The 23,665-nt window shown below is 48.0% G+C and overlaps 1 protein-coding gene across 1 annotated transcript; it reads left to right on the top strand.

Moving 5' to 3' along the window:
• Positions 1-1,200: 1,200 nt before the first annotated feature.
• LOC143975697 (E3 ubiquitin/ISG15 ligase TRIM25-like) lies at positions 1,201-4,181 on the top strand. Its single transcript, XM_077478192.1, has 2 exons — positions 1,201-2,308; positions 2,505-4,181. The coding sequence occupies exons 1-2, from the start codon at positions 1,201-1,203 to the stop codon at positions 3,242-3,244; spliced, it is 1,848 nt and encodes a 615-aa protein (XP_077334318.1). The 3' UTR covers positions 3,245-4,181.
• The last annotated feature ends 19,484 nt before the right edge of the window (positions 4,182-23,665 follow it).

Raw genomic sequence — 23,665 nt, 5'->3', positions numbered from 1 at the left:
GAGCTCACCACATGTCCGCTCTGGTCAGTTCCTCCCCCATTCTCCCCTATTGTGCTGCGTTTGATAACCTTGCAGTAGTGTGATTAGTATAGCGTGTTGGAAGTGGGAAGATGCCCAGTGTCAAGGCATTGTCCCTCTGAGCATTGGTTCCACTTGGAGATGCGCCTGTAGGGGGTCATCCAAGAGATATTTACATATTAATAATCTGTTGAATATTCATTACATTGCCATATTACGTTTGTGTGGTAATACAGTTGTTGTGACTGCTGTTTATACCAGTCTCAGTAAAATTACATTCTGGTTAATTACAATTGGTGTGAAGTGTTTTTCATTTTCCTACAGGTGGAGCAACGGATACCCAGGTTATGGTAAAGGTACATTATTGGTATATTGTATATTGTGGGATTGTCTTTTGTTGCTAAGCTTCTCACCAACAATGTTTCACAGCTGTGTCAAGCGGGTTGAGCCAATTTATTGGGGGTGGAATAGCAGAGTACAGGTCCAATCATTTATCAGCAGCTCCTTCAGGGGTCAGTGCTACACCCGAGTTTCTGAAAAATGAATCAAAAATGTGAATCGAGACTAAAAGATCTCTTCGAGCATTTTGTGCTCCATTCTATGACACATTACTCCATGTGTATTCTTATCTGTGAAACCACTGACCTACTGAGCTTAAGTCATAAACTCTGGACATGGAAAACAACTGGACAAAAATGACGTTCACACACCGAACTATTTCAAGATCTGTCTTATGCTGAACTAAGTGAGCTGAGTAAAAGCTTAAAAGGGGACACAAACGGCATAAATACAGACCTTGGTTATAAAGCCAAATTAATACAATTATTCGACACTCAGTTAGGGGTGTACTGACTTTTGTTGCCAGCGGTTTAGACATTAATGGCTGTGTGTTGAGTTATTTTGAGGGGACAGGAAATTTACACTGTTATACAAGCTGTACACTCACTACTTTACATTGTAGACAAGTGTCATTTCTTCAGTGTTGTCACATGAAAAGAAAAGATTTACATAAATGTGAGGGGTGTACTTACTTTTGTGAGATCCTGTATTATCTGTGTTCCTATGTATAAGGAATCCTATGACTACGTGTCTCGGTGTCAGCCCCTCCCTGTGTAGGAATGTACAGAACTGGTAATGAGTGTCAGATACGTTCAGTGTCACTTCTCTCTTCTGCTCCCAGCGATGGCATCTGCAGATCTGAGGAAGGAGCTGGAATGTTCCGTCTGTCTGAACATTTATACAGATCCTGTAACCCTGAAATGTGGACATAACTTCTGCCGGGACTGTATTGGTCGTGTGTGGGATACACAGGAGGGGTCTGGAGGTTATTCCTGTCCTGAATGTAGAGAAGAGTTCCAGGATCGGCCTGCACTGCACAGGAACATAACACTACAGAACATAGTGGAGAATTTCCTGTCCACCCATCCGGATCAGGAGGAGTCCGGGGTCTTCTGTACTTACTGTATTCACACTCCTGTACCTGCTGTCATATCCTGTCTGCATTGTGAAGCTTCTCTGTGTGACAATCACCTGAGAGTCCACAGCAAGTCACCAGAACACGTCTTATGTGACCCCACCACTTCCCTGGAGAACAGGAAATGCTCCGTCCATAAGAAGATCCTGGAGTATTACTGCACTGAGGATGAGACCTGTATCTGTATGTCCTGCAGGCTGGATGGAGAACATCGGGGGCACCAGGTGGAGACTCTGGATGAGGCCTCTGAGATGAAGAAGAAGAAACTGAGGAATGTTCTGCAGAAACTGATGACAGAGAGAGAGGAGATGGAGAAAAGAGTCCAGAGTCTGCAGGAACACGGGAGGAAAGTACAAGGAGAAGCAGATGATGAGACAGAGAGAGTCACTGTCCTGTTCAGAGACCTCAGGAGACGTCTGGAAGACCTGGAGAAGAGAGTCCTGAGGGAAATCTCCGGGCAGGCAGAGCGGATCTCCGGGATAATCAATGATCTGGTCCAGGATCTGGAGATAAAGAAGGAGGAGCTGTCCAGGAAGTTGCGTCACATTGAGGAGCTGTGTAACGTGACGGATCCACTGACTGTCCTACAGGAATCAGACACAGGTGACTTGTTTGATACTGAGGATGGAGATGAGGAGGACAGAGAGAGACATGATAAACTCCTCCATGATGGGGGGGATCTGGATGTGGGGGGGATCTCACACACATTACACACAGGTTTATCTGATATCATGTCTGGGGTAAATGTAGAGAAATGTCCAGGCACACATGTCTATCCACATTCTACTACAAAGGGCGAAGGTCACATCAATGCTGAACCATCCAGGAGACCTTCCCAACCCTCCCCCACCATACAACCATCCAGGGGACCTCCCCAACCCCCCCCCCACCATACAACCATCCAGGGGACCTCCCCAACCCTCCCTCACCATACAACCATCCAGGGGACCTCCCCAACCCTCCCCCACCATACAACCATCCAGGGGACCTACCCAACCCTCCCCCACCATACAACCATCCAGGAGACCCCCCCAACCCTCCCCCACCATACAACCATCCAGGGGACCTCCCCAACCCTCCCCCACCATACAACCATCCAGGAGACCTCCCCAACCCTCCCCCACCATACAACACTCACACCTCCAGGCTGGAGGATCAAATATTGGGGCTGTACAGCAAACATGGGGGGTGTCGGGGGTTACAGACATATTACTGGATGTGAGGACAGCTGGTAATTATCTACATATATCAGATGACAGGAAAACTGCATCCTTCACATCATCACATCAGAATCGCCCAGAAACACCAGAGAGGTTTCAGAAATATTCTCAGGTGATGAGCAGTCAGAGGTTCTCCTCAGGGAGACATTACTGGGAAGTGGATGTCGGGGGGGCAGTGCACTTGATAGTCGGGATGTGTTACCCCAGTATAGACAGGAGAGGAGATCAGTCACTGATTGGATATAATAAGAAGTCCTGGAGTTTGGAGGGGGTGAGGAGGTTGTTGGATGATCATCTCTTATTGAGACATGACAGTAATAGGATCCGATTACCCGGCGGTGTCTCCAGTGGGAGAGTCGGGATAGATCTGGATTATGAGGCCGGGCGGATCTCCTTTTATGATCTGTGTGACCCGATCCGACATCTCCACACCTTCACCACCACCTTCACCGAGCCCCTCCATGCTGGGGTATATGTAGGGGGATGGGGAGGGGGAGGTTGTATAAAGATATGTGGGGGGAATCAGAAGTGAGAGATCTGCCCAGAGACATCACAAGGTGGATGATCTGATGATTGGTGGAATTCTCATCCAATAGGAGGAAGCAGAGGACAGGAAACATGAGGGATTTATTTATAAAGCTGCAGGTTCCGGGGCCGTCATCTTCATCCTAAACCTCACTTCACTACCTAGTGTGTCACTGACCAGGAACAAGCATGCAGGAGGTCAGATTGTTCAGCCTTCACTGGCTGCATGCTTGTTCTGGGTCAGTGACACACTACATAGTGTAGCCAGGATCAGGATGACGGCCCTGGGGTCTCCACCATCACTGTGTATCTATAGAAGAAAGGGCTATTTTTGGATGGAGTGGGGAAGGATTAGAACCTCTGTCAGATTTTTTTTCTGCTATCTGGGGCTCCATTAGAGAGATTTCCCCTCCCTTCCTGTTCCTGTGACAACATTTCCCCAGACAGGAAGTGAGGGGAACTCTCCAACAGCAACACAAACAGAAATAAAAATCCTTTTCTTTAGTAGAGTAGGGGAAGGATTAGAACCCCTGTCAGATCTTTATTTCTGTCTGTGTCCCTGTTGTAGATTTTCCCTCATTTCCTGTCTGATAAAATGTTGTCACCGGGACAGGAAGTGAGGGGAAATCTCTCCAATGGAGCCCTGGATAGCAGTAAAAACCTGACAGGCATTCTAATCCTCCCCCACTCCATCCAAATCTAGAACAATAGGATTTGTCAAGACACACACTTTAATATCCACAATGAGAATTCCTACATTTGTGTCCTCACAGGTTCCTTTACATGGCCAATCCATGGATCTGTGATTGCTCCTCCCCCTCACTGTGATTGGCTGTGATGATTGTCACTATGAATACAGCCAGTGCTAGTCTTGTTCCTATTGGTTATGATGTGGAGGGGGCGGGGATTGTGGTGTGGGTGGGGTAGTGTGGACAGGTGACGGGGGAGGGGTATACAGTCTTAAGAAGTGGAAATCCTCTGCTCTGTATATGGGAATATTGATCAATGATTGTCATATATTAGAGGTCGACCGATATGGGTTTTTCTCTGGCCGATGCCGATACAGATATTTAGAAATCGCCACGGCCAATGGCCGATATATGATGCCGATTTTTTTGGGCCGATATGTTAGGCCGATTATTATTTTTTTTCCCCCTTCATCTCATAAAATCTAACAATTAGACACCTTTCCCACTGGGGCGTTTTTCAGGCGCTTTAAAATAGCGCCTGTAAAGTGCCTGCAAAACGGCTCCCCTGCAGTCTGTGTGGAAGCCCCGAGTGCTTTTACACGGAGGCGATGCGCTGGCAGGACGTTAAAAAAAAGTCCTGCAAGCAGCATCTTTCGAGTGGTGTATACCCCTCCCCCACCACTCCTGCCCATTGAAATGAATGGGCACCGCTGCCGAAGCACCTGCAATGTGATTTGGCAGCGGCGCTTCACGGGCACTTTTAACCCTTTCCTGGGCCGCTAGCTGAATTATAAGTGCCCCGCTAAAATGACGGTAAAGTGCCGCTAAACCTGGCAGCGTTTTACCATCAACGCCTGCTCGCTCCAGTGTGAAAGCAGCCTTAAGACCCCTTTCACACCAGGGCGTATTGCAGGCGCTATAGCGTTAGAAATAGCGCTTGCAAAACGCCCTAAAGAAGCTGCACCATTGTGTGTAGTGTGAAGGCCCTGAGGGCTCTCACACTGGAGCGGTGCGCTGGCAGGACGTCAGAAAAAAGTCCTGCCAGCAGCTTTTTTGGAGCGGTGAAGGAGCGGTGTGTTTACCCCTCCTCCACTGCTGCTCCCTATTGAAATCAATGGGGCAGCGCTGTAATACTGCCGGCAAAACGCTATTGCAGCGTATTCCCGGCGGCTTTAACCCTTTTGCGGCCGCTAGCGGGGGTAAAAGCGCCCTGCTAGCGCCGCAAATCCGGCGGTAAAACACCGCTAAAAATAGTGGCATTTTACCGCCCACGCTATCGGCGATGTGGTGTGAAAGGGGTCTTAGTGATACAGAAAATTTCTTACATTTATTAAACAAAACAAACATCCAAACAGTTCACGTGTATGTATAATTTAGAATGAAATATATATATATATTATAATTTTTTTATATATTACACAAAAACAGGTAATCAAAACTTTTGTATGAAAAAAAATGGGCTAACTTTACTGTTTTTTTTTTTTTTTTTTTTTTAATCGGTGTATTTTTTCCCCCAAAAAAATTGAGTTTGAAAGACCGCTGCGCAAAATACCGTGTGACATAAAATATTTCAACAACCGCTATTTTATTCCCTAGGATCTCTGCTAAAAAAATATATATAAGTTTTGGGGGTTCTAAGTGAATTTCTAGCAGAAAATACAGGATTTTTATTTGTAAGCATCAAGTGTCAAAAAAGATTTAGTCTTTAAATGGTTAAACTGAGAACTTCTACAAACTGAGATGAGTTCATTCATTGAAGTGTAAACATTGTATCTCTTTGCTCTTTTCTTGGCAGAGCCCAGAGAGGAGACAAGTCACTTCACTCAAGTCTCCAGGCAACTTACACTGACTTCTATTACTGAAGTCATTTGCAAGTCGCGCTGAATATATCATCGTCCTTTTTTAACAGCACAATCGGCCGATTCAAAAACGCCAAATATCAGCCGATATATCGGTCGACCTCTATTATATATATATCCAATCAGACAGATTGGACTATTACTGGTATAGCACAGACCCGAGACTGGTCCTGCTGCTTGGTCCCAGGTAGACATGTGCACTGACAATACATTTGTTTGTTTTCGTTTAATTTTTTTTGCTTTTTTCGGAATTCGAAAATTTGGAATGTGGAAATCCGAAAATTTGGACTTTCAAATTCCAAATTTCCAAATTCCAAATTTCCAACTTTTCAGAATTTGAAAATTAAAAAATCTGAATAAACGAAAGAAAATCAGTAAAATTTGATATATAATAACTATTAAATTATAGGTATTGTAATTTCCTTCCAAATTGGGCTGTTAGTGAACGTAACTAATACAGATTTATGTGAAGTTCGGAATTATCGGAAATAACGATTGCCGCCTCTAAACCAATGGAATGGAAGAAATGAATACTGATACTGTGTGATTTTGCATTGTGCATTGTGTCCCCCTTCTTATTACTGTGTACTATTTCTGATATATTTACTACCTTTTCTATGTAATTCTTTATAATAAAACTTCAGTTTATAAATCTATGTTTCCTCTCTGAGCCTTTAAAGTCCCATTGAATGGGGGAAACCTCTTTTCTGTATGCTTGCTGCTTAATCCCGCCCACCCCGACATCAATGCTGAATTTTGACAGCTGATCTCTCTCATGCAGTTACATTACATGACAGTTTCACTAAGTGTCAATATCGGCTCAGTGTGAAACTCCCTCTCCTCTGTCAGTGCCAATGAGTGCCACCTGTCAGTACCAGTGCCAATCAGTGAAACTTATCAGTGCCACCTGCCAGTGCCAATCAGTGTCACCTGTCAGTGCTGCCTTATATTAGTACCACCTATCAGTGCCAATCACTGTTTCCAATCAGTGCCACCTGCCAGGGTCAATCTGTGCCACTTATCAGTACCAGTGCCAATCAGTGAAACCTATCAGTGCCACATGCCCGTGCCAATCAGTGTCACCTGTCAGTGCTGCCTTATATTAGTACCACCTATCAGTGCCAATCACTGTTTCCAATCAATGCCACCTACCAGTGCCAATCAGTGTCAGTGCTTCCAATAAGTGCCCATCGATGCTGCCAATCAATACCCATGAGTGTCACATATCAGTGCTGCCTATTAGTGCCCATCACTGCTGCCAATCAGTGCCACAGAATGCTGCCAATCAGTGCTGCCTATCAGTGCCATTAGTGCTGCCAATCAGTGCCACCTATCAGTGCCAATCAGGGCCCATCAGTGCTTCCAATCAATGCCAATCAGTGCTTTCTATTAGTGCCAATCAGTGCCACCTATCAGTGCCAATAATTGCTGCCTGTCAGTGTTGCCAATCAGTGCAATGAGTGCAGGGATGGGGGATGGGGAGATGAACTCTGCAGACAGGCACATTGTCCATGGGGGAGGGTGCCCGGTGGGGCACAACTGAAATCTGTTGATGTGTATTAATGCCACATGCCGATCTTTAGTATAATCGGTAATCACCACACTACTATTTACAATAAACTACTGGAGGTAAAATAAAAACGTGTCAGTAAAAGTTCTGCCGCTAATCACTGTTATGTGTTCCCACATCACAAGAAAAGTGCAGCGCTAACTTACTGATCAATAACTGATCAATAATGGTGGAATCCTCTAATGTATGGAAACCTCAATCATCTTCAATATTAGCACAATAGGGATCTCTGTGATACACAACTTCACATATAACACACATCAGACTGGAAATAAGACACACTGTATAAAATGACACTTATCAGGGATGGTGGAAACCCCTCCTATAGAGAATTGCTCTGCAGATTAACTTCAAGGGCAACAAGATTTTAGTTGGGAGGTTCCCTCCATTATACAACTTTGGACACTTTTATTTTTTACATTGTTACACTTCATTTTATATGTTTACTTTCTATTATAATGGGAATTTTTGCACTTGAAGTCCATTTCCCACCCCCCTTGCTGAGTCCAGGTCTTTATGGACCTTGCTTTGTGCTCTGGTGGGCAGTCATGTGGGAACAGGAAGGGGCCGTCCCCAAAATGTTCCCACAAAGTTGGGAGCCTGAAATTGTCCAAAATGTCTTGGTATGATGACGCCTTAATGCCGCGTACAACCGCCAGACTATTCGCCAGCAAAGGTCTGACGGAACGAATCCATCGCACAATTCCCCCGTGTGTGGGCTTCATCGGAAAATCACACGGACTTTAGATTTAGAACATGTTTCAGATCTTTCCGACGGACTCGAGTCTTGGGGAAAAATCCGTCTGTCTGTATGCTGGTCCGACGGAGGAAAACCGACGCGAGGGCAGCTATTGGCTACTGGCTATGAACTTCCTTATTCTAGTCCGGTCCTACGTCATCACGGGCGAATCCGTCTGACTTTGGTGTGATTGTGTGTAGACAAGTCCGATTCAACGGAAGTCCTTCGAAAGTCCATCAAAGTCCGACGCAATTCAGTCCATCTAAAAGTCCGGCCGTGTGTACGCGGCATAAGAGTTCCCTTCACTGGAACTAAGGGGCCAAGTCCCACCCCTGAAAGACAACCCCCATACCATAATACCCCTCCCCCACACCATAATCCCACCTCCCCCCACACCATAATCCCCCTCCCCCACACCATAATCCCCCTCCCCACACCATAATCCCCCTCCCCCACACCATAATCCCCCTCCCTCACACCATAATCCCCCTCCCCCACACCATAATCCCCCTCCCTCACACCATAATCCCCCTCCCTCACACCATAATCCCCCTCCCTCACACCATAATCCCCCTCCCCCACACCATAATCCCCTCTCCCCCCACACCATAATCCCCCCTCCCCCACACCATAATCCCCCCTCCCCCACACCATAATCCCCCCTCCCCCACACCATAATCCCCCCTCCCCCCACACCATAATCCCCCTCCCCCACACCATAATCCCCCTCCCTCACACCATAATCCCCCTCCCCCACACCATAATCCCCCTCCCCCACACCATAATCCCCTCCCCCCACACCATAATCCCACCTCCCCCACACCATAATCCCCCTCCCCCCCACACCATAATCCCCCCTCCCTCACACCATAATCCCACCTCCCCCACACCATAATCCCCCTCCCCCCACACCATAATCCCCCTCCCTCACACCATAATCCCCCTCCCCCACACCATAATCCCCCTCCCCCCACACCATAATCCCACCTCCCCTCACACCATAATCCCCCTCCCCCCACACCATAATCCCCCCTCCCTCACACCATAATCCCCCTCCCCCACACCATAATCCCCCTCCCTCACACCATAATCCCCCTCCCCCACACCATAATCCCCCTCCCCCCACACCATAATCCCACCTCCCCTCACACCATAATCCCCTCCCCCCACACCATAATCCCCCCTCCCTCACACCATAATCCCCCTCCCCCACACCATAATCCCCCCTCCCTCACACCATAATCCCCCTCCCCCACACCATAATCCCCCTCCCCACACCATAATCCCCTCCCCCCACACCATAATCCCACCTCCACCCACACCATAATCCCCCCTCCTCCACACCATAATCCCACCTCCCCCACACCATAATCCCCTCCCCCACACCATAATCCCCCCTCCCCCACACCATAATCCCCTCCCCCCACACCATAATCCCCCCTCCCCCCACACCATAATCCCCCCTCCCCCCACACCATAATCCCCCCTCCCCCACACCATAATCCCCCTCCCCCCACACCATAATCCCCCCTCCCCCACACCATAATCCCCCCCTCCCCCGCACCATAATCCCCTCCCCCACACCATAATCCCCCTCCCCCACACCATAATCCCCCCTCCCCCACACCATAATCCCCTCCCCCACACCATAATCCCCCTCCCCCCCACCATAATCCCACCTCCCCCACACCATAATCCCACCTCCCCCACACCATAATCCCCCTCCCCCACACCATAATCCCCCCTCCCTCACACCATAATCCCCCTCCCCCACACCATAATCCCCCTCCCCCACACCATAATCCCCCTCCCCCCACACCATAATCCCACCTCCCCCACACCATAATCCCCCTCCCCCCACACCATAATCCCCCCTCCCTCACACCAGAATCCCACCTCCCCCACACCATAATCCCCCTCCCCCCACACCATAATCCCCCTCCCTCACACCATAATCCCCCTCCCCCACACCATAATCCCCCTCCCCCCACACCATAATCCCACCTCCCCTCACACCATAATCCCCCTCCCCCCACACCATAATCCCCCCTCCTCACACCATAATCCCACCTCCCCCACACCATAATCCCCCTCCCCCACACCATAATCCCCTCCCCCCACACCATAATCCCACCTCCACCCACACCATAATCCCCCCTCCTCCACACCATAATCCCACCTCCCCCACACCATAATCCCCTCCCCCACACCATAATCCCCTCCCCCCACACCATAATCCCCCCTCCCCCACACCATAATCCCCCCTCCCCCACACCATAATCCCCCTCCGCCCACACCATAATCCCCCCTCCCCCACACCATAATCCCCTCCCCCACACCATAATCCCCCTCCCCACACCATAATCCCCCCTCCCCCACACCATAATCCCCTCCCCCACACCATAATCCCCCTCCCCCCCACCATAATCCCACCTCCCCCACACCATAATCCCACCTCCCCCACACCATAATCCCACCTCCCCCACACCATAATCCCCCTCCCCCACACCATAATCCCACCTCCCCCACACCATAATCCCCCTCCCCCACACCATAATCCCCCCTCCTCCACACCATAATCCCCCTCCCCCACACCATAATCCCCCCTCCTCCACACCATAATCCCCCTCCCTCACACCATAATCCCCCTCCCCACACCATAATCCCCCTCCCCCACACCATAATCCCCCTCCCCCACACCATAATCCCCCCTCCCCCACACCATAATCCCCCCTCCCCCCACACCATAATCCCCCCTCCCCCCACACCATAATCCCACCTCCCCCACACCATAATCCCCCTCCCTCACACCATAATCCCCCCCCTCCCCCACACCATAATCCCCCTCCCCCACACCATAATCCCCCCTCCCCCCACACCATAATCCCCCTCCTCCACACCATAATCCCCCCTCCCCCACACCATAATCCCCCTCCCTCACACCATAATCCCCCCTCCCCCACACCATAATCCCCCTCCCCCACACCATAATCCCCCTCCCCCACACCATAATCCCCCTCCCCCACACCATAATCTCCCTCCCCCACACCATAATCCCCCCTCCCCCCACACCATAATCCCCCTCCCCCACACCATAATCCCCCCTCCCCCCACACCATAATCCCACCTCCCCCACACCATAATCCCCCTCCCTCACACCATAATCCCCCCTCCCCCACACCATAATCCCCCTCCCCCACACCATAATCCCCCCTCCCCCCACACCATAATCCCCCTCCCCCCACACCATAATCCCCCTCCTCCACACCATAATCCCCCCTCCCCCCACACCATAATCCCCCTCCCCCACACCATAATCCCCCCTCCTCCACACCATAATCCCCCTCCCTCACACCATAATCCCCCTCCCCCACACCATAATCCCACCTCCCCCCACACCATAATCCCACCTCCCCCCACACCATAATCCCCCTCCCCCCACACCATAATCCCCCTCCCCCCACACCATAATCCCCCCTCCTCACACCATAATACCAACTCCCCCCACACCATAATCCCCCCTCCTCACACCATAATCCCAACTCCCCCCACACCATAACCCCCCCTCCTCACACCATAATCCCACCTCCCCCCACACCATAATCCCCCCTCCCCCACACCGTAATCCCATCTCCCTCACACCATAATCCCCCCTCCTCCACACCATAATCCCACCTCCCCCCACACCATAATCCCCCTCCCACACCATAATCCCACCTCCTCACACCATAATCCCCCTCCCCCACACCATAATCCCCCCTCCCCCCACACCATAATCCCACCTCCCCCCACACCATAATCCCCCTCCCCCACACCATAATCCCACCTCCCTCACACCATAATCCCCCTCCCCCACACCATAATCCCACCTCCCCCCACACCATAATCCCCCCTCCTCCACACCATAATCCCCCCTCCCCCCACACCATAATCCCCCTCCCACACCATAATCCCACCTCCTCACACCATAATCCCCCCTCCCCCCACACCATAATCCCCCCTCCCCCCACACCATAATCCCACCTCCCCCCACACCATAATCCCCCTCCCCCACACCATAATCCCCCTCCCCCACACCATAATCCCACCTCCCTCACACCATAATCCCCCTCCCCCACACCATAATCCCACCTCCCCCCACACCATAATCCCCCCTCCTCCACACCATAATCCCCCTCCCCCCACACCATAATCCACCCCCCCCCACACCATAATCTCCCCTCCACCAAATGATTTGGACCAGTGCACAAAGCAAAGTCCATAAAGACATGGATGAGCGAATTTGGGGTGGAGGAACTTGATGGGCCTGCACAGAGTTCTGACCTCAACCCAATAGAACACCTTATGCCGCGTACACACGATCGGAATTATCATCGGAAAAAGCTCTGATGGTTTTCCCGTCCGATTTCCAAAGGAATTTTGCTCAAACTGTCTTGCCTACACACGGTTACACCAAATTCCGACGGTTAATAACACCACGACATACAACACGTTCAACTGCACTATAAAAGGGAAGTTTAATGCTTCCGAGCATGCGTCGGAATTTTGCGTGTCAGAATTGCATACACATGATCGGAAAATCCGATAGAAAGGTTTTCCGTCTGAAAAATTAAGAACAGGCTCTCAATCCAAAGTCCGTCGGAAATGTCGACATAAAAAGACCAATGGGCATACACACGGTCGGAAAATCCGATGAGAAGCTCCCATCGGACTGTTTCCATTGGAAATTCCAGCCGTGTGTACTCAGCATTAGGGATGAATTAGAGTGGAGACTGCGAACAAGGCCTTCTCATCCAACATCAGTGCCTGACCTCACAAATGCTCTTCTGGAAGAATGGTGAAACATTCCCATAGACACCCTCCTAAACCTTGTGGACGGCCTTCCCAGAAGAGTTGAAGCTGTTATAGCTGCAAAGGGCCAACTCAATATTGAACCCTCCGGACTAAGACTGGAATGCCATTAAAGATCGTGTGTGTGTAAAGGCAGGTGTCCCAATACTTTTGACAATATAGTATATATACAGAAGCATGTGTGTTTGATCTTTGGGGCGCACACCCTAATGCAATAGGCTGCACACCCCTATGCTCCCGTATGATGAAGAGGTCAGATCCTTGGTCCACCTGCCATATCTAAGGATCTCCGCACACCTTCATCTCTCTACTTTCTAATCTTTACTTTTACTTTGTAACTCTTGTAGCGCCGGCTCCTGAAGAGCACTCGCTATGTTTTTGAAAGTTAAGGTTACACCTGAACTGCAGTTTGGTTTGGGTACAATTGTTCTACATTGGGACCTCAGCATCAGTCTGACTGGACTATAGGATGTTCAGCCTGGCCACAGGGGGCACTGTCTCTTCTGGCAGGCATGGAACCACAGTCTGGTTGGGCGCTTTATGGTTACCTTCTCTCGGAAGCCCGCCCAGTGGGAGTGTCACTCTTGCTGTGCTTTCTGGGAGAGGGTACTTAAGATGTGGATGTCCCGTGTTTCGGGGTTCTGGTCCAGAAGTACGTTCTGACTCCATGGTCCTTGTCCTCCTGACCAGCCCACAGGAAGGCTATGGCCTGGGGTGCGGATCCACCTGACTTGTTGTCTCGGGGCTGGCTAGCCCGAGGCAAGGAAACTAAAGAAGGATTCCAAGGTGGTCCGGTGCCGTCTCCGGTAGTTGGAGAGGTCCAGTAACTTCGTAGCTCTCCAGGGGAGGACTCTTCAGAAGAAGGCCATGTACAGGTTGGCTTCTTAGCAAGAGTCTGGAGGGGCTGAAGTACAAAGTGAATCCGGTCTCGTGGGCATCGCCAAGCTGGCTGAAAGATCCAGATATCACACGAGTTCCACAAGTTTTAGTTTCCTGAATGTTCTACAACAACGTCTGTGGCAGAGACTTGTTCCTGAGGAAGCTCCTTGTTGGCTGCGAGACCTTGTGAGAGACGGACTGTCCAACCTGAGTGATCATCCAGTAGTGAATGGCTGTTCTCTGGATTTGGTCACTAATGCCGCGTACACACCACCGGACTTTTTGACAGCAAAGGTCCGACGGAACAAGTCCATCGGACAATTCCATCGTGTGTGGGCTCCATCGGACCTTTGCTTGCCAAAAATCCAGCGGACTTTAGAAATAGAACATGTTTTAAATTTTTCCACCAGAACTCTGCCGGACCGAGAAATCCGTTCGTCTGTATTCTAGTCCGACGGACAAAAACCAACGCGAGGGCAGCTATTGGCTACTGGCTATCAACTTCCTTATTCTAGTCCGGTCGTACCTCATCACGTTCCAATCCATCGGACTTTGGTGTGATTGTGTGTGGCCAAGTCCGTTCATTTGGAAAGTCTGCCGGAACTCCGCCAAAATCCAGTCGGAAAGACCGTCGGACCTAGTCCCTCGAAAAGTCCGGTCGTGTGTACGCTGCATTAGAGAACCTGAACTTCCTTCCTGACCCTCTGATCCTATTCTAAGAGACTGTTCTTTGTCTACATTTTTGCAAATAAAAATCCCTTTATGCGGATCTGTCGTCAGTCTGTAAAGTTACTGGACCATCTACCACGGGAAACCCCGAGACACAAATCCAGGAGAAGAAGGGAACGGTAAGCCCAATCAAACCAGCCGCCCCTTCGGGGGTCGGTGCTTCACTCTTCTTCCCTTCGTCATTGACTTTGACACTAATGCCGCGTACACACGACCGGACTTTTTGACAGCAAAGGTTTGATGGAACAAGTCCGTTGGACAATTCGATCGTGTGTGGGCTCCATCGGACCTTTGCTTGCCAAAAATCCAGCGGACTTTAGAAATAGAACATGTTTTAAATTTTTCCACCGGAACTCCGCCAGACCGAGAAATCCGTTTGTGTGTATTCTAGTTCGATGGACAAAAACCAACGCGAGGGCAGCTATTGGCTACTGGCTACGAACTTCCTTATTCTAGTCCGGTCGTACGTCATCACGTTCGAATCCGTCCGACTTTGGTGTGATTGTGTGTGGCCAAGTCCGTTCATTCGGAACTCCGCCAAAAGTCAGTTGGAAAGACCGTCGGACTGGCTATCAACTTCCTTATTCTAGTCCGGTCGTACCTCATCACGTTCCAATCCATCGGACTTTGGTGTGATTGTGTGTGGCCAAGTCCGTTCATTTGGAAAGTCTGCCGGAACTCCGCCAAAATCCAGTCGGAAAGACCGTCGGACCTAGTCCCTCGAAAAGTCCGGTCGTGTGTACGCGGCATTAGAGAACCTGAACTTCCTTCCTGACCCTCTGATCCTATTCTAAGAGACTGTTCTTTGTCTACATTTTTGTAAATAAAAACCCCTTTATGCGGATCTGTCGTCAGTCTGTAAAGTTACTGGACCATCTACCACGGGAAACCCCGAGACACAAATCCAGGAGAAGAAGGGAACAGTAATCCCAATCAAACCAGCCGCTCCTTCGGGGGTCGGTGCTTCACTCTTCTCTTCTATATAAACTCCCAGACCCTTCAGCCTCGGATCGCACCGCTGACACCTCATTGTCCTGCCATTTCCAGTGTGAATTGCTTCCAACTTTCATACAACTTCAATGCGACTTTACTCACAGAAGTCCCATCAGAATAGAAGCGTTCCTATACAACCTTGATGGAGGAATGTTTTTTATTTGCCCCTCACCTCTCTTCTCTGGTCATCCATGGTGCCTGAAAACTTCCTCCCACATCTCATTCACACCCCGCTGCCCTACGTCTGACAAACGCCCCAAGGGGGCTCTAGATGGTTTTGGTGGTGGGGTGTCTCATGTTTTTTCAGGGTGTATTTTGGTGCGTTTGTAGCACAGTTTGATGTGCAGCAAGGACGAGTATGTGAAGATTTTCTCACTACTGCCATTGGAAAAATGTAACTTGGATAGTGTGAAACCTGATGACTCCAAGAAGGAGGATGAGGAGAAGAGGAGGTACAGGTTGAGCCCATGTACATTTGTTAAAGCGTTCGCCATTATGGCGAGTGTTATTGGTGAGAAGAATCCCGAGCATTGCTCGGCGTTGTTCTGTTACATGGACGATGTCAGAGAGGCACACAGTGTATATGGCAGTTCTGCTTGGCTTGGATATGATGAGCAATTCAGCGCAGAGTGGTTCGCCCGTCTCTACAAAGATATAGGCTTAGGCTTTATAGACTTATGTCATCGGCGAGGGCCCCACCTCAGTTTCTTCAGGGGGGCCCGGGGGTACACATTCCTCAGGACTGCCAGACAGAAAAAAGTGGGGGTGTGCTGGCAGTACAATGAGGGCTCCTGTAAGTTTGGGGGGTCCTGCAAGTTTAAGCACGAGTGTTCAGGGTGTGGGGAGCCCATACATTGTCCCGGTGCTAAAAGAGAGGGAAGCGTACCGGCGAGCCTTCTCACAAAAGGGACAACGCTGGTGAGGGGGGAAAGGATGCAGCCTTTTCTAAGTAAGTATCCGGACAGGGAAGCTGCAATGTTATTCCATGGCACTCTGCGGCTGTGGTCCGACATCGGGGTTCAGACCACATGGCGCAGGGCTAGGTCCGTGGTGCGAATTAATAATACCTGCATCCGGATCAATAAAGTAGTGGGTCGGTTTGTTGTTCAGAGTGGGGGTATGGTGATCAGGCACAGAGAGATAGAGACGAATGTGGGGCTATATTTGAGGAGGGATGGAGTTCACCTCTCAGATGTGGGGACTGACCTCTGATCTATGGGGTTACAGGAGGGGATCCAATAGGCTTGGGGGGGGGGGGGGGGTGTTAACGGTCCTGGTATTTTATGCACAACATTTAGAAGCTTATTTCACACATCACCCACTCTTCTAACCACTTGAAGACAAAGCCCTTTCTGACACTTTTTGTTTACATGAAAAAACTTTTTTTGCAAGAAAATTACTTTGAACCCCCAAACATTATATATATGACATGGACATTCACTGTACTGTTCATTTAAGCACAAGAGACTCCATTTTGTTCTCACTGCTGAAATGTGTTCTGTAACCTTCACCTAACACACAGACACATCTCCTGCTAAACACTCTACTCCCCCCTCCCTTCTCAATGTTTTACTTTTGCAATTGTTCTATTTGTTTAGCTCTTAATAACATATTTCTATTTGTTAGTTTTTAATACCATCTCACACCACCCCTTTCTTATCTATGTATAAAATAACATGTAATAATACATTTTGCCACTGAACGGACATTTTAAACACAGTGATTGAGTCCTGTGAATCTGTTCCTGCAGCTGCAGTATTAACTTTATTTTAGAGTCCCAATCAGAAATCAGTCATAACAATTTTGGCGAGTCAGATACCAGGAGTTTGGCAGAGTTTCCAGAAGGAACCGCGCTTTGATCTGGATCATCGGGAACGCAGACATCTAAGTGCCGGCTAGGTAAGCTGTCCTTAAGCTTGCTATATTTCTGCCTTTCCTATGTATCCTATCTGTCGGTTCTCAAGGAAACCAGACCACTCTCGGACCTTTCTGGTTGGGTAACGTGTGTGTGTGAATGTGTTTGTGTCCCCCTTCACGGGCTGGACTGTGTGTGGATAGGGAGAATCCTCTGCAGTTCCCTGCGTTGACTCCTTGTGGGCGACCTGGGTCAGAGGCGCATGGTAGGGTCAGATAAAACTCACAGAGAAGAGAAGAGACGAGGAGGGTCTCTTAATGAGTGTTTTGTCTATTGTCATAAACCCTTTCTATCCACGTAGATAAGTGGAGACTTTTCTTGTAAATCTGCAGATTTGCTGTACTATTTGTTTTAGAGGCAAGAGGGTATAGGCACAGATAGAGAAGACTGGCCAGTCATTATGGGCATTAATTTAAGTAAGAGAATGAAGGGAGAGAAGCCTTCAGAAAATGCCCAGCGCAAGATGAGCGCTAGAGAATATATGAACCGAAGGTACGGTTCCACCTATACTGAGCCCCTAGATAAATGGGTAGAATGGACAAAAGGAACAGCTAAACCTTTAAAATCTGAAGGGACTTTTGATTTACAAGTATGGCAAACTTTTCTGCACGATTATGGCCCACTACTGTGCAGTGAAGGAACGTAGAGAATAGCTTGCACATGGGAGACAGAAGCTAAAGTAGCAAATCAAACTGGCTTGATGGAGATGTTTAATAAAAGTACTGCCCAAATTTACTACGTTTGGCCAGAAGACTCTGTAGAGGAGGACCCCCCACCTTATGTGGCTGCCAGTTTGGCTTTAAGGGGTCCACGCACAAAAGCAAAAGAATTAGATTACATGGAACATACAAAAGATGAGCTGGGCAATATAGTAGAGAGCAGAGGTTTAACAGCCCCATATCAACCTACAAAGAGGGATTTGGCTCGTATCTTAGAAACAGATGATTGGCATAAATCCAAAGGCAGATATGCAAAACTAGATCTCTCTGAACTTAAGGCTTTGGCCAGAGAAAGAGAGATAGAGTCTGAACTTCCGGAGCAAACCATCATTTCCCAATTGTGGCAGCAAGATGAAGAGAGAAAGAAGGGAGATGCCGCCCCTTCTGCCCCGGTCATAGATCAATCTGTTGCAGTTCATCCTGTCAGAACCCAATTCGTTTTTGAAGGTAATGCTGTTGACAGTAAGTCTCAAATTAAATGGCATGTACCTTTTAGTCCCCAAGATATGAGATCCATATTAGAGGGATTGGGAGACCCTAGAAAGAATCCAATTGGGTTTGCAAACAAACTTAGCGCTGCACAGGAAGCATATGAGGCTTCTGCTACTGACATTCATCAGCTTCTTATTAAAGCAGTGGGAAGCAACATGTCTGGTTATATACTTAAAGAATGTGGTGTAGACATCAAAAATCTAGGTAAGATGGTTAGTGGATGGGAGGTTTGTGAGAAATTGAAGGAAAAATTGCCCCAAATATATGGACAAACCAGACATGCTGAATTTATGAATGCCAAGCAAGGGAAAGAGAAGGCATCAGGGGCTTATTGGAGGAGGTTAAGTGATATGGCTGAGGAAGCAGGCATTAAAATAGAGGAAGAGAAGGCGGGAGAAACTGCAAGTCCATCTAACACAACTGGTGAAACAAAGGTTTCTTGATGGTTTAATACCCCAGTTGAAAGAAAAGTTGTTCACAGCAAGGCCTGAGGCAGGCAATATGTCTATTCGAGACGTCCTGCCTATCCTGTTATCCATAGAAAACAGGATTAACCAAAAAGACAGCAAACCCAAGGTTATGTATGTGGGGAAGCAGAGAGGTAGAGGAAGAGGCAAAGGCAATGTCAGAAATTGTGGCAATCGGGGACCAATCATATGCTACAATTGTGATGGGGAAGGACACATAGCCAAATATTGCCATCTTCCTGACCGTAGACTTATCTACAAATGTTATCTCTGGTGTTGCCCTAACCGGGACCTCTACTGATTTGGTTGAGTCCAAGCCACTTAAACTCAGGCTAGGACAGCAAACAGAAATTGTCACTAAAGTGTTAATTTCAGACACAGTTCCTACCAATCTTTTGGGAGCTGACATTTTGAATCAAATTTTAGCAAACATAGACTACACTCCTACAGGAGTCCAAGTGGTCAGTAGTCTGTCAGGAGAAGTTTTAAATACTGCGTGTGGAGTATTTTTAATTCAAGACTCCACTCCACCATTTCCACCAGAATTGAAAGTGATTCCTGCTGAATTATGGGCCACCAGCAAATATGATGTAGGTCTGCTGGATTGCACCCGCCATGATAAAAATTAAACCAGGAGCCCATCTCCCTCCGATTAAACAGTACCCACTGAGTATTGCTCAGATTGAGGGGATAAAGGATCAAATCACTCAACTGAAAGCCGCAGGGGTTGTTGTACCAATTAAGTCCCAAGTCAATACACCCCTGTTCCCAATTGCAAAGAAGCCAGACAAGAAGGGTGGGCAGGTGACATACCGCATGGTGCATGATTTGAGAGCCATTAACAAAATAATTGAGGCAGATACCCCGATTGTGCCCAATCCCCACACTTTACTAAGTGGAATACCTGCCTCCAGCACCTGCTTTACAGTGATTGATCTTGCAAATGCTTTCTTTTCGGTGCCTCTGCACCCAGATTGTTGGCATATCTTTTCTTTTACCAATGACGCCCAAAAATTTGCATGGACAAGATTGCCCCAAGGCTGTGTGAGTAGCCCCTCTGAATATAATACTGCGTTAAAGCAGGTATTGGACCAATGGTCCCCCTCACACCCAAACACAGTCTTACTTCAGTACATAGACGATTTGCTTATTTGTTCTGATACAAAAGACATTTGTAGCAGAGAAACCGTAAGCCTTCTCATGTTTCTCTATAACAGTAACAACAAAGTTAGCAAAGATAAGCTACAATACTGCCAAGAGAAAGTGATCTTCCTGGGTCACTGCATTTCACATGGAATCCGTCACCTAACCCCAGATAGAGTTAAAACTCTACAAAAAATTTGAAAAGCCAAGAAATGTACGGCAACTACGTGCCTTCCTGGGGTTAGTGGGATATTGTAGGGACTGGATTCCAAATGCATCAGAACTTATGGCTCCTCTATATGAGGCTACCACTAGAAACCCTTTCGACCTCACATGGGAAAATGAATTGCAGATGAAGGAGTTTATTAAAATTTTGTCTGAAGCTCCCGCCATTGGACTTCCTGACTATAATAAGACTTTCTCGTTGTTCTGTCATGAAGTCAATGGATTTGCTGCAGGTGTACTCACCCAGCTACATGGAGACAAACAGAGGCCTGTGATGTATGTATCAGCCTCATTAGACCCTGTCATTAAAGGCTCCCCCAGTTGTATGCGAGCCATAGCAGCCTGCATTTTGCTGCTAGACAAAGTAACTGAGCTTGTACTAGATTCTGCTCTGATCCTGTATGTGCCACATGCAGTACAGGAAATCATGAATCAAGTAAATACCAGACATGTGTCTGCCAGTAGATTTGACAAGTACCAGTCTGCTCTTTTTGCTCCATCGAATTTAACAATCAATCGGTGTGTTACTTTAAATCCGGCTCCTCTTCTTCCTGTAATCGATGAGGAAGATGCAACAAATGGTACTGATGTAGAATCAGGGAGTTTTTCTCATGATTGTATGGCTCTGATGGAGGTAGAAAGGGCCTCTGTCACACCAGCAAAAGATGAGCCTTTATCAGATTGTGACACACACTTATTTGTAGATGGTTCCAGATTTTACACCGATGATGGTCGGCCACACACAGGGTTTGCTGTAATCACTACAGACACCATTTTACACCAGGAGGCATTGATACCCCGGATGTCAGCGCAGGAAGCGGAGTTGTGTGCTGTAGTCAAAGCGTGTCATCTCCTAGAGAATCAAAGGGGAAACGTTTACACTGACAGCAGATATGCGTTTGGAATCGCTCAGGATTTTGGGCCTATTTGGAAAGCACGGAATTTCCTGACTAGTGCAGGGAAGCCAGTGAGACATGAAAACTCATAGAGCGGCTATTTGAGGCCTTTCAGAAACCAGCAGAAGTTGCCATCTTGAAGGTAAAAGGGCATGCAAGGGGAAATGACATGACAGCCAGAGGAAACGCTTTAGCGGACCAAGCGGCAAAGGATGCTGCCCTTATGGCATTTGGAGTCACACCCACTGTAGGGGTTGCCCAGGTAGCGGGGACAGATTCTCCTCATCAAGAGCAGTGGGATGTAGAAACTCTAATTCAGTTGCAGAACCAGGCCCCTGATGAAGAGAAGGATAAGTGGAACAAATGTAATGCTACCCAAAATCAGCAGGGCCTGTGGAGCGCTGACAACAGGTGGTGTCTACCCAGGAGTTTGTACCCAGTTTTAGCACAACTGGCACATGGCGTCAGTCATCTTGCTAAGGGCGCGATGGTGGCACTTACTGACTGCTATTGGATAGCACCTGGATTTAGTGCATTTGCTGCCAGGTTTTGTGCTTCATGTCTCACTTGTGCTCTGTACAATGCAGGGAGGCCTGTCCATGTTCCCCAAAAGCATTCTCCTAGGCCAGATTTCCCTTTCCAAAGAATTCAAATAGACTACATTCAGATGCCCAGAATAGGCACCTATGAGTTCGCTTTAGTTTGTATTGACATGTTTTCAAGCTGGCCAGAGTGCTGGCTGGTAGCCAAAGCAAATGCAAAAACAACAGCAAAGAAAATTTTGAATGAAGTAGTTTGTAGATATGGAGTTCCTGAAACTATTGAGAGTGACAGAGGAACCCATTTTACTGGGGAAGTAATGAAAGAGGTAATGGGAGCCCTTCACATACAGCAAGCTTTCCATACACCTCATCATCCACATAGTAGTGGTAAAGTTCAGAGACTTAATGGAATTTTGAAAAACAGATGTGCAAAAATTAAAGCAGATACAGGAAAAGGATGGGTGGAAGCTTTGCCATTAGCCCTATATTCTGTACGAACTACCCCTAAACAACCACATGGGCTGTCCCCCTATGAGGTTTTATTTGGAGGGCCACCCAAAACAGGGCTCTATTTTCCCCAACAGTTGCCGGCTTCTCACTCTAGTCTGTTAGAATATGTTCAGATTTTGCAAAGAACTTTGAATAAAATACATGAAGGTGTTTATAAATCTATCCCCGACCCAGATTCTGTTTCAGGTATTCACAGAATCCAACCAGGTGACTGGGTGGTGGTCAAGCGACACGTCAGAAAGCCGCTAGAACCAAAATTTGACGGACCACATTTGGTGCTTTTGGCAACCGGTTTCCGCAGTCAAGTTGGAAGGAAATCCCTCCTGGATTCACGCCAGTCACTGCAAGAAAATCCTGAAGTGATGATATCCTTTGAAGAAATGATGATGTTGTTCTTTTTCTTTTTGTTGTTTGTGAGAACTGAGACATGGAAACATAACCCTTTCATACAAATGTTAAAATTATATGCAACCCATAGCAACGCTAGTGACTGCTGGGTGTGTTCTCACTTACATCCCCAAACAGGAACAATACCCATGATAGCAATGCCTCTCAAATTCACTGATCTAACCAGGACCAGAATAAATGGCGCATACATCGTCTCCACCGCTAATCAGCACAGATCAGTAACTTTGATGGTTTCAAAACAGACACTCCACAGATTTGTTTAAACATTACATGCCCGTTTAACACTAAATGTACACGGTTGGGCAATTCAGATTGCACCAGGGCAAAGATTACAGTTTATGGAGGAAACCATGGTCCATATTATTATATCCCAGATCCAGAACTAAATAGAGCCCTTTATAGTACAAATTGTTCACAGTTCCCAATATGTGAAAATATCGCTTACCTGAGATTCCATGTTATCGCTTCCAGTTTCTTAGGCGCAGGCATACCGTCCATACGTAGAGGGTTATATTATATATGTGGAAATAAAGCTTACGTCTGGCTTCCTGCTAATGTTACAGGTACATGTTATATTGGGAAGTTAGCACCTGCTTTGGCTGTTCGCAAAGATACAGTGCGAGCCGATCAAAGTCCAGAATACCCTTTAGTGTTCAAAAGAGAGCTGTTCACTGAAGGCGACATGGCGTGGTCATGGTTCCCTTCCTGGACAGGATGGGGAATTGAAGCAATGAAAAGAATAAATAATTACACTGGAATTGTAGATGAGATTATTGACCTTACTACCACAGATATAGGTTTA

Source organism: Lithobates pipiens, unplaced genomic scaffold (assembly GCF_037356315.1).
Source record: "Lithobates pipiens isolate NorthernLeopardFrog02 unplaced genomic scaffold, aLitPip1_a1.2 Scaffold_13, whole genome shotgun sequence".
In the NCBI taxonomy this organism is placed as follows: domain Eukaryota; kingdom Metazoa; phylum Chordata; class Amphibia; order Anura; family Ranidae; genus Lithobates; species Lithobates pipiens.
Note: the sequence above shows the minus strand (reverse complement) of the source record. Positions and strands in the feature narration are given on the sequence as shown.

Bases quoted from the DNA above. Each gene is read 5' to 3' on its own strand.
- LOC143975697 (XM_077478192.1), top strand. From the start codon at position 1,201: ATGGCATCTGCAGATCTGAGGAAGGAGCTGGAATGTTCCGTCTGTCTG. The intron at 2,309-2,504 runs AACCATCCAGGA...CCCCCACCATAC, and splicing joins CGAAGGTCACATCAATGCTG to AACCATCCAGGAGACCCCCC.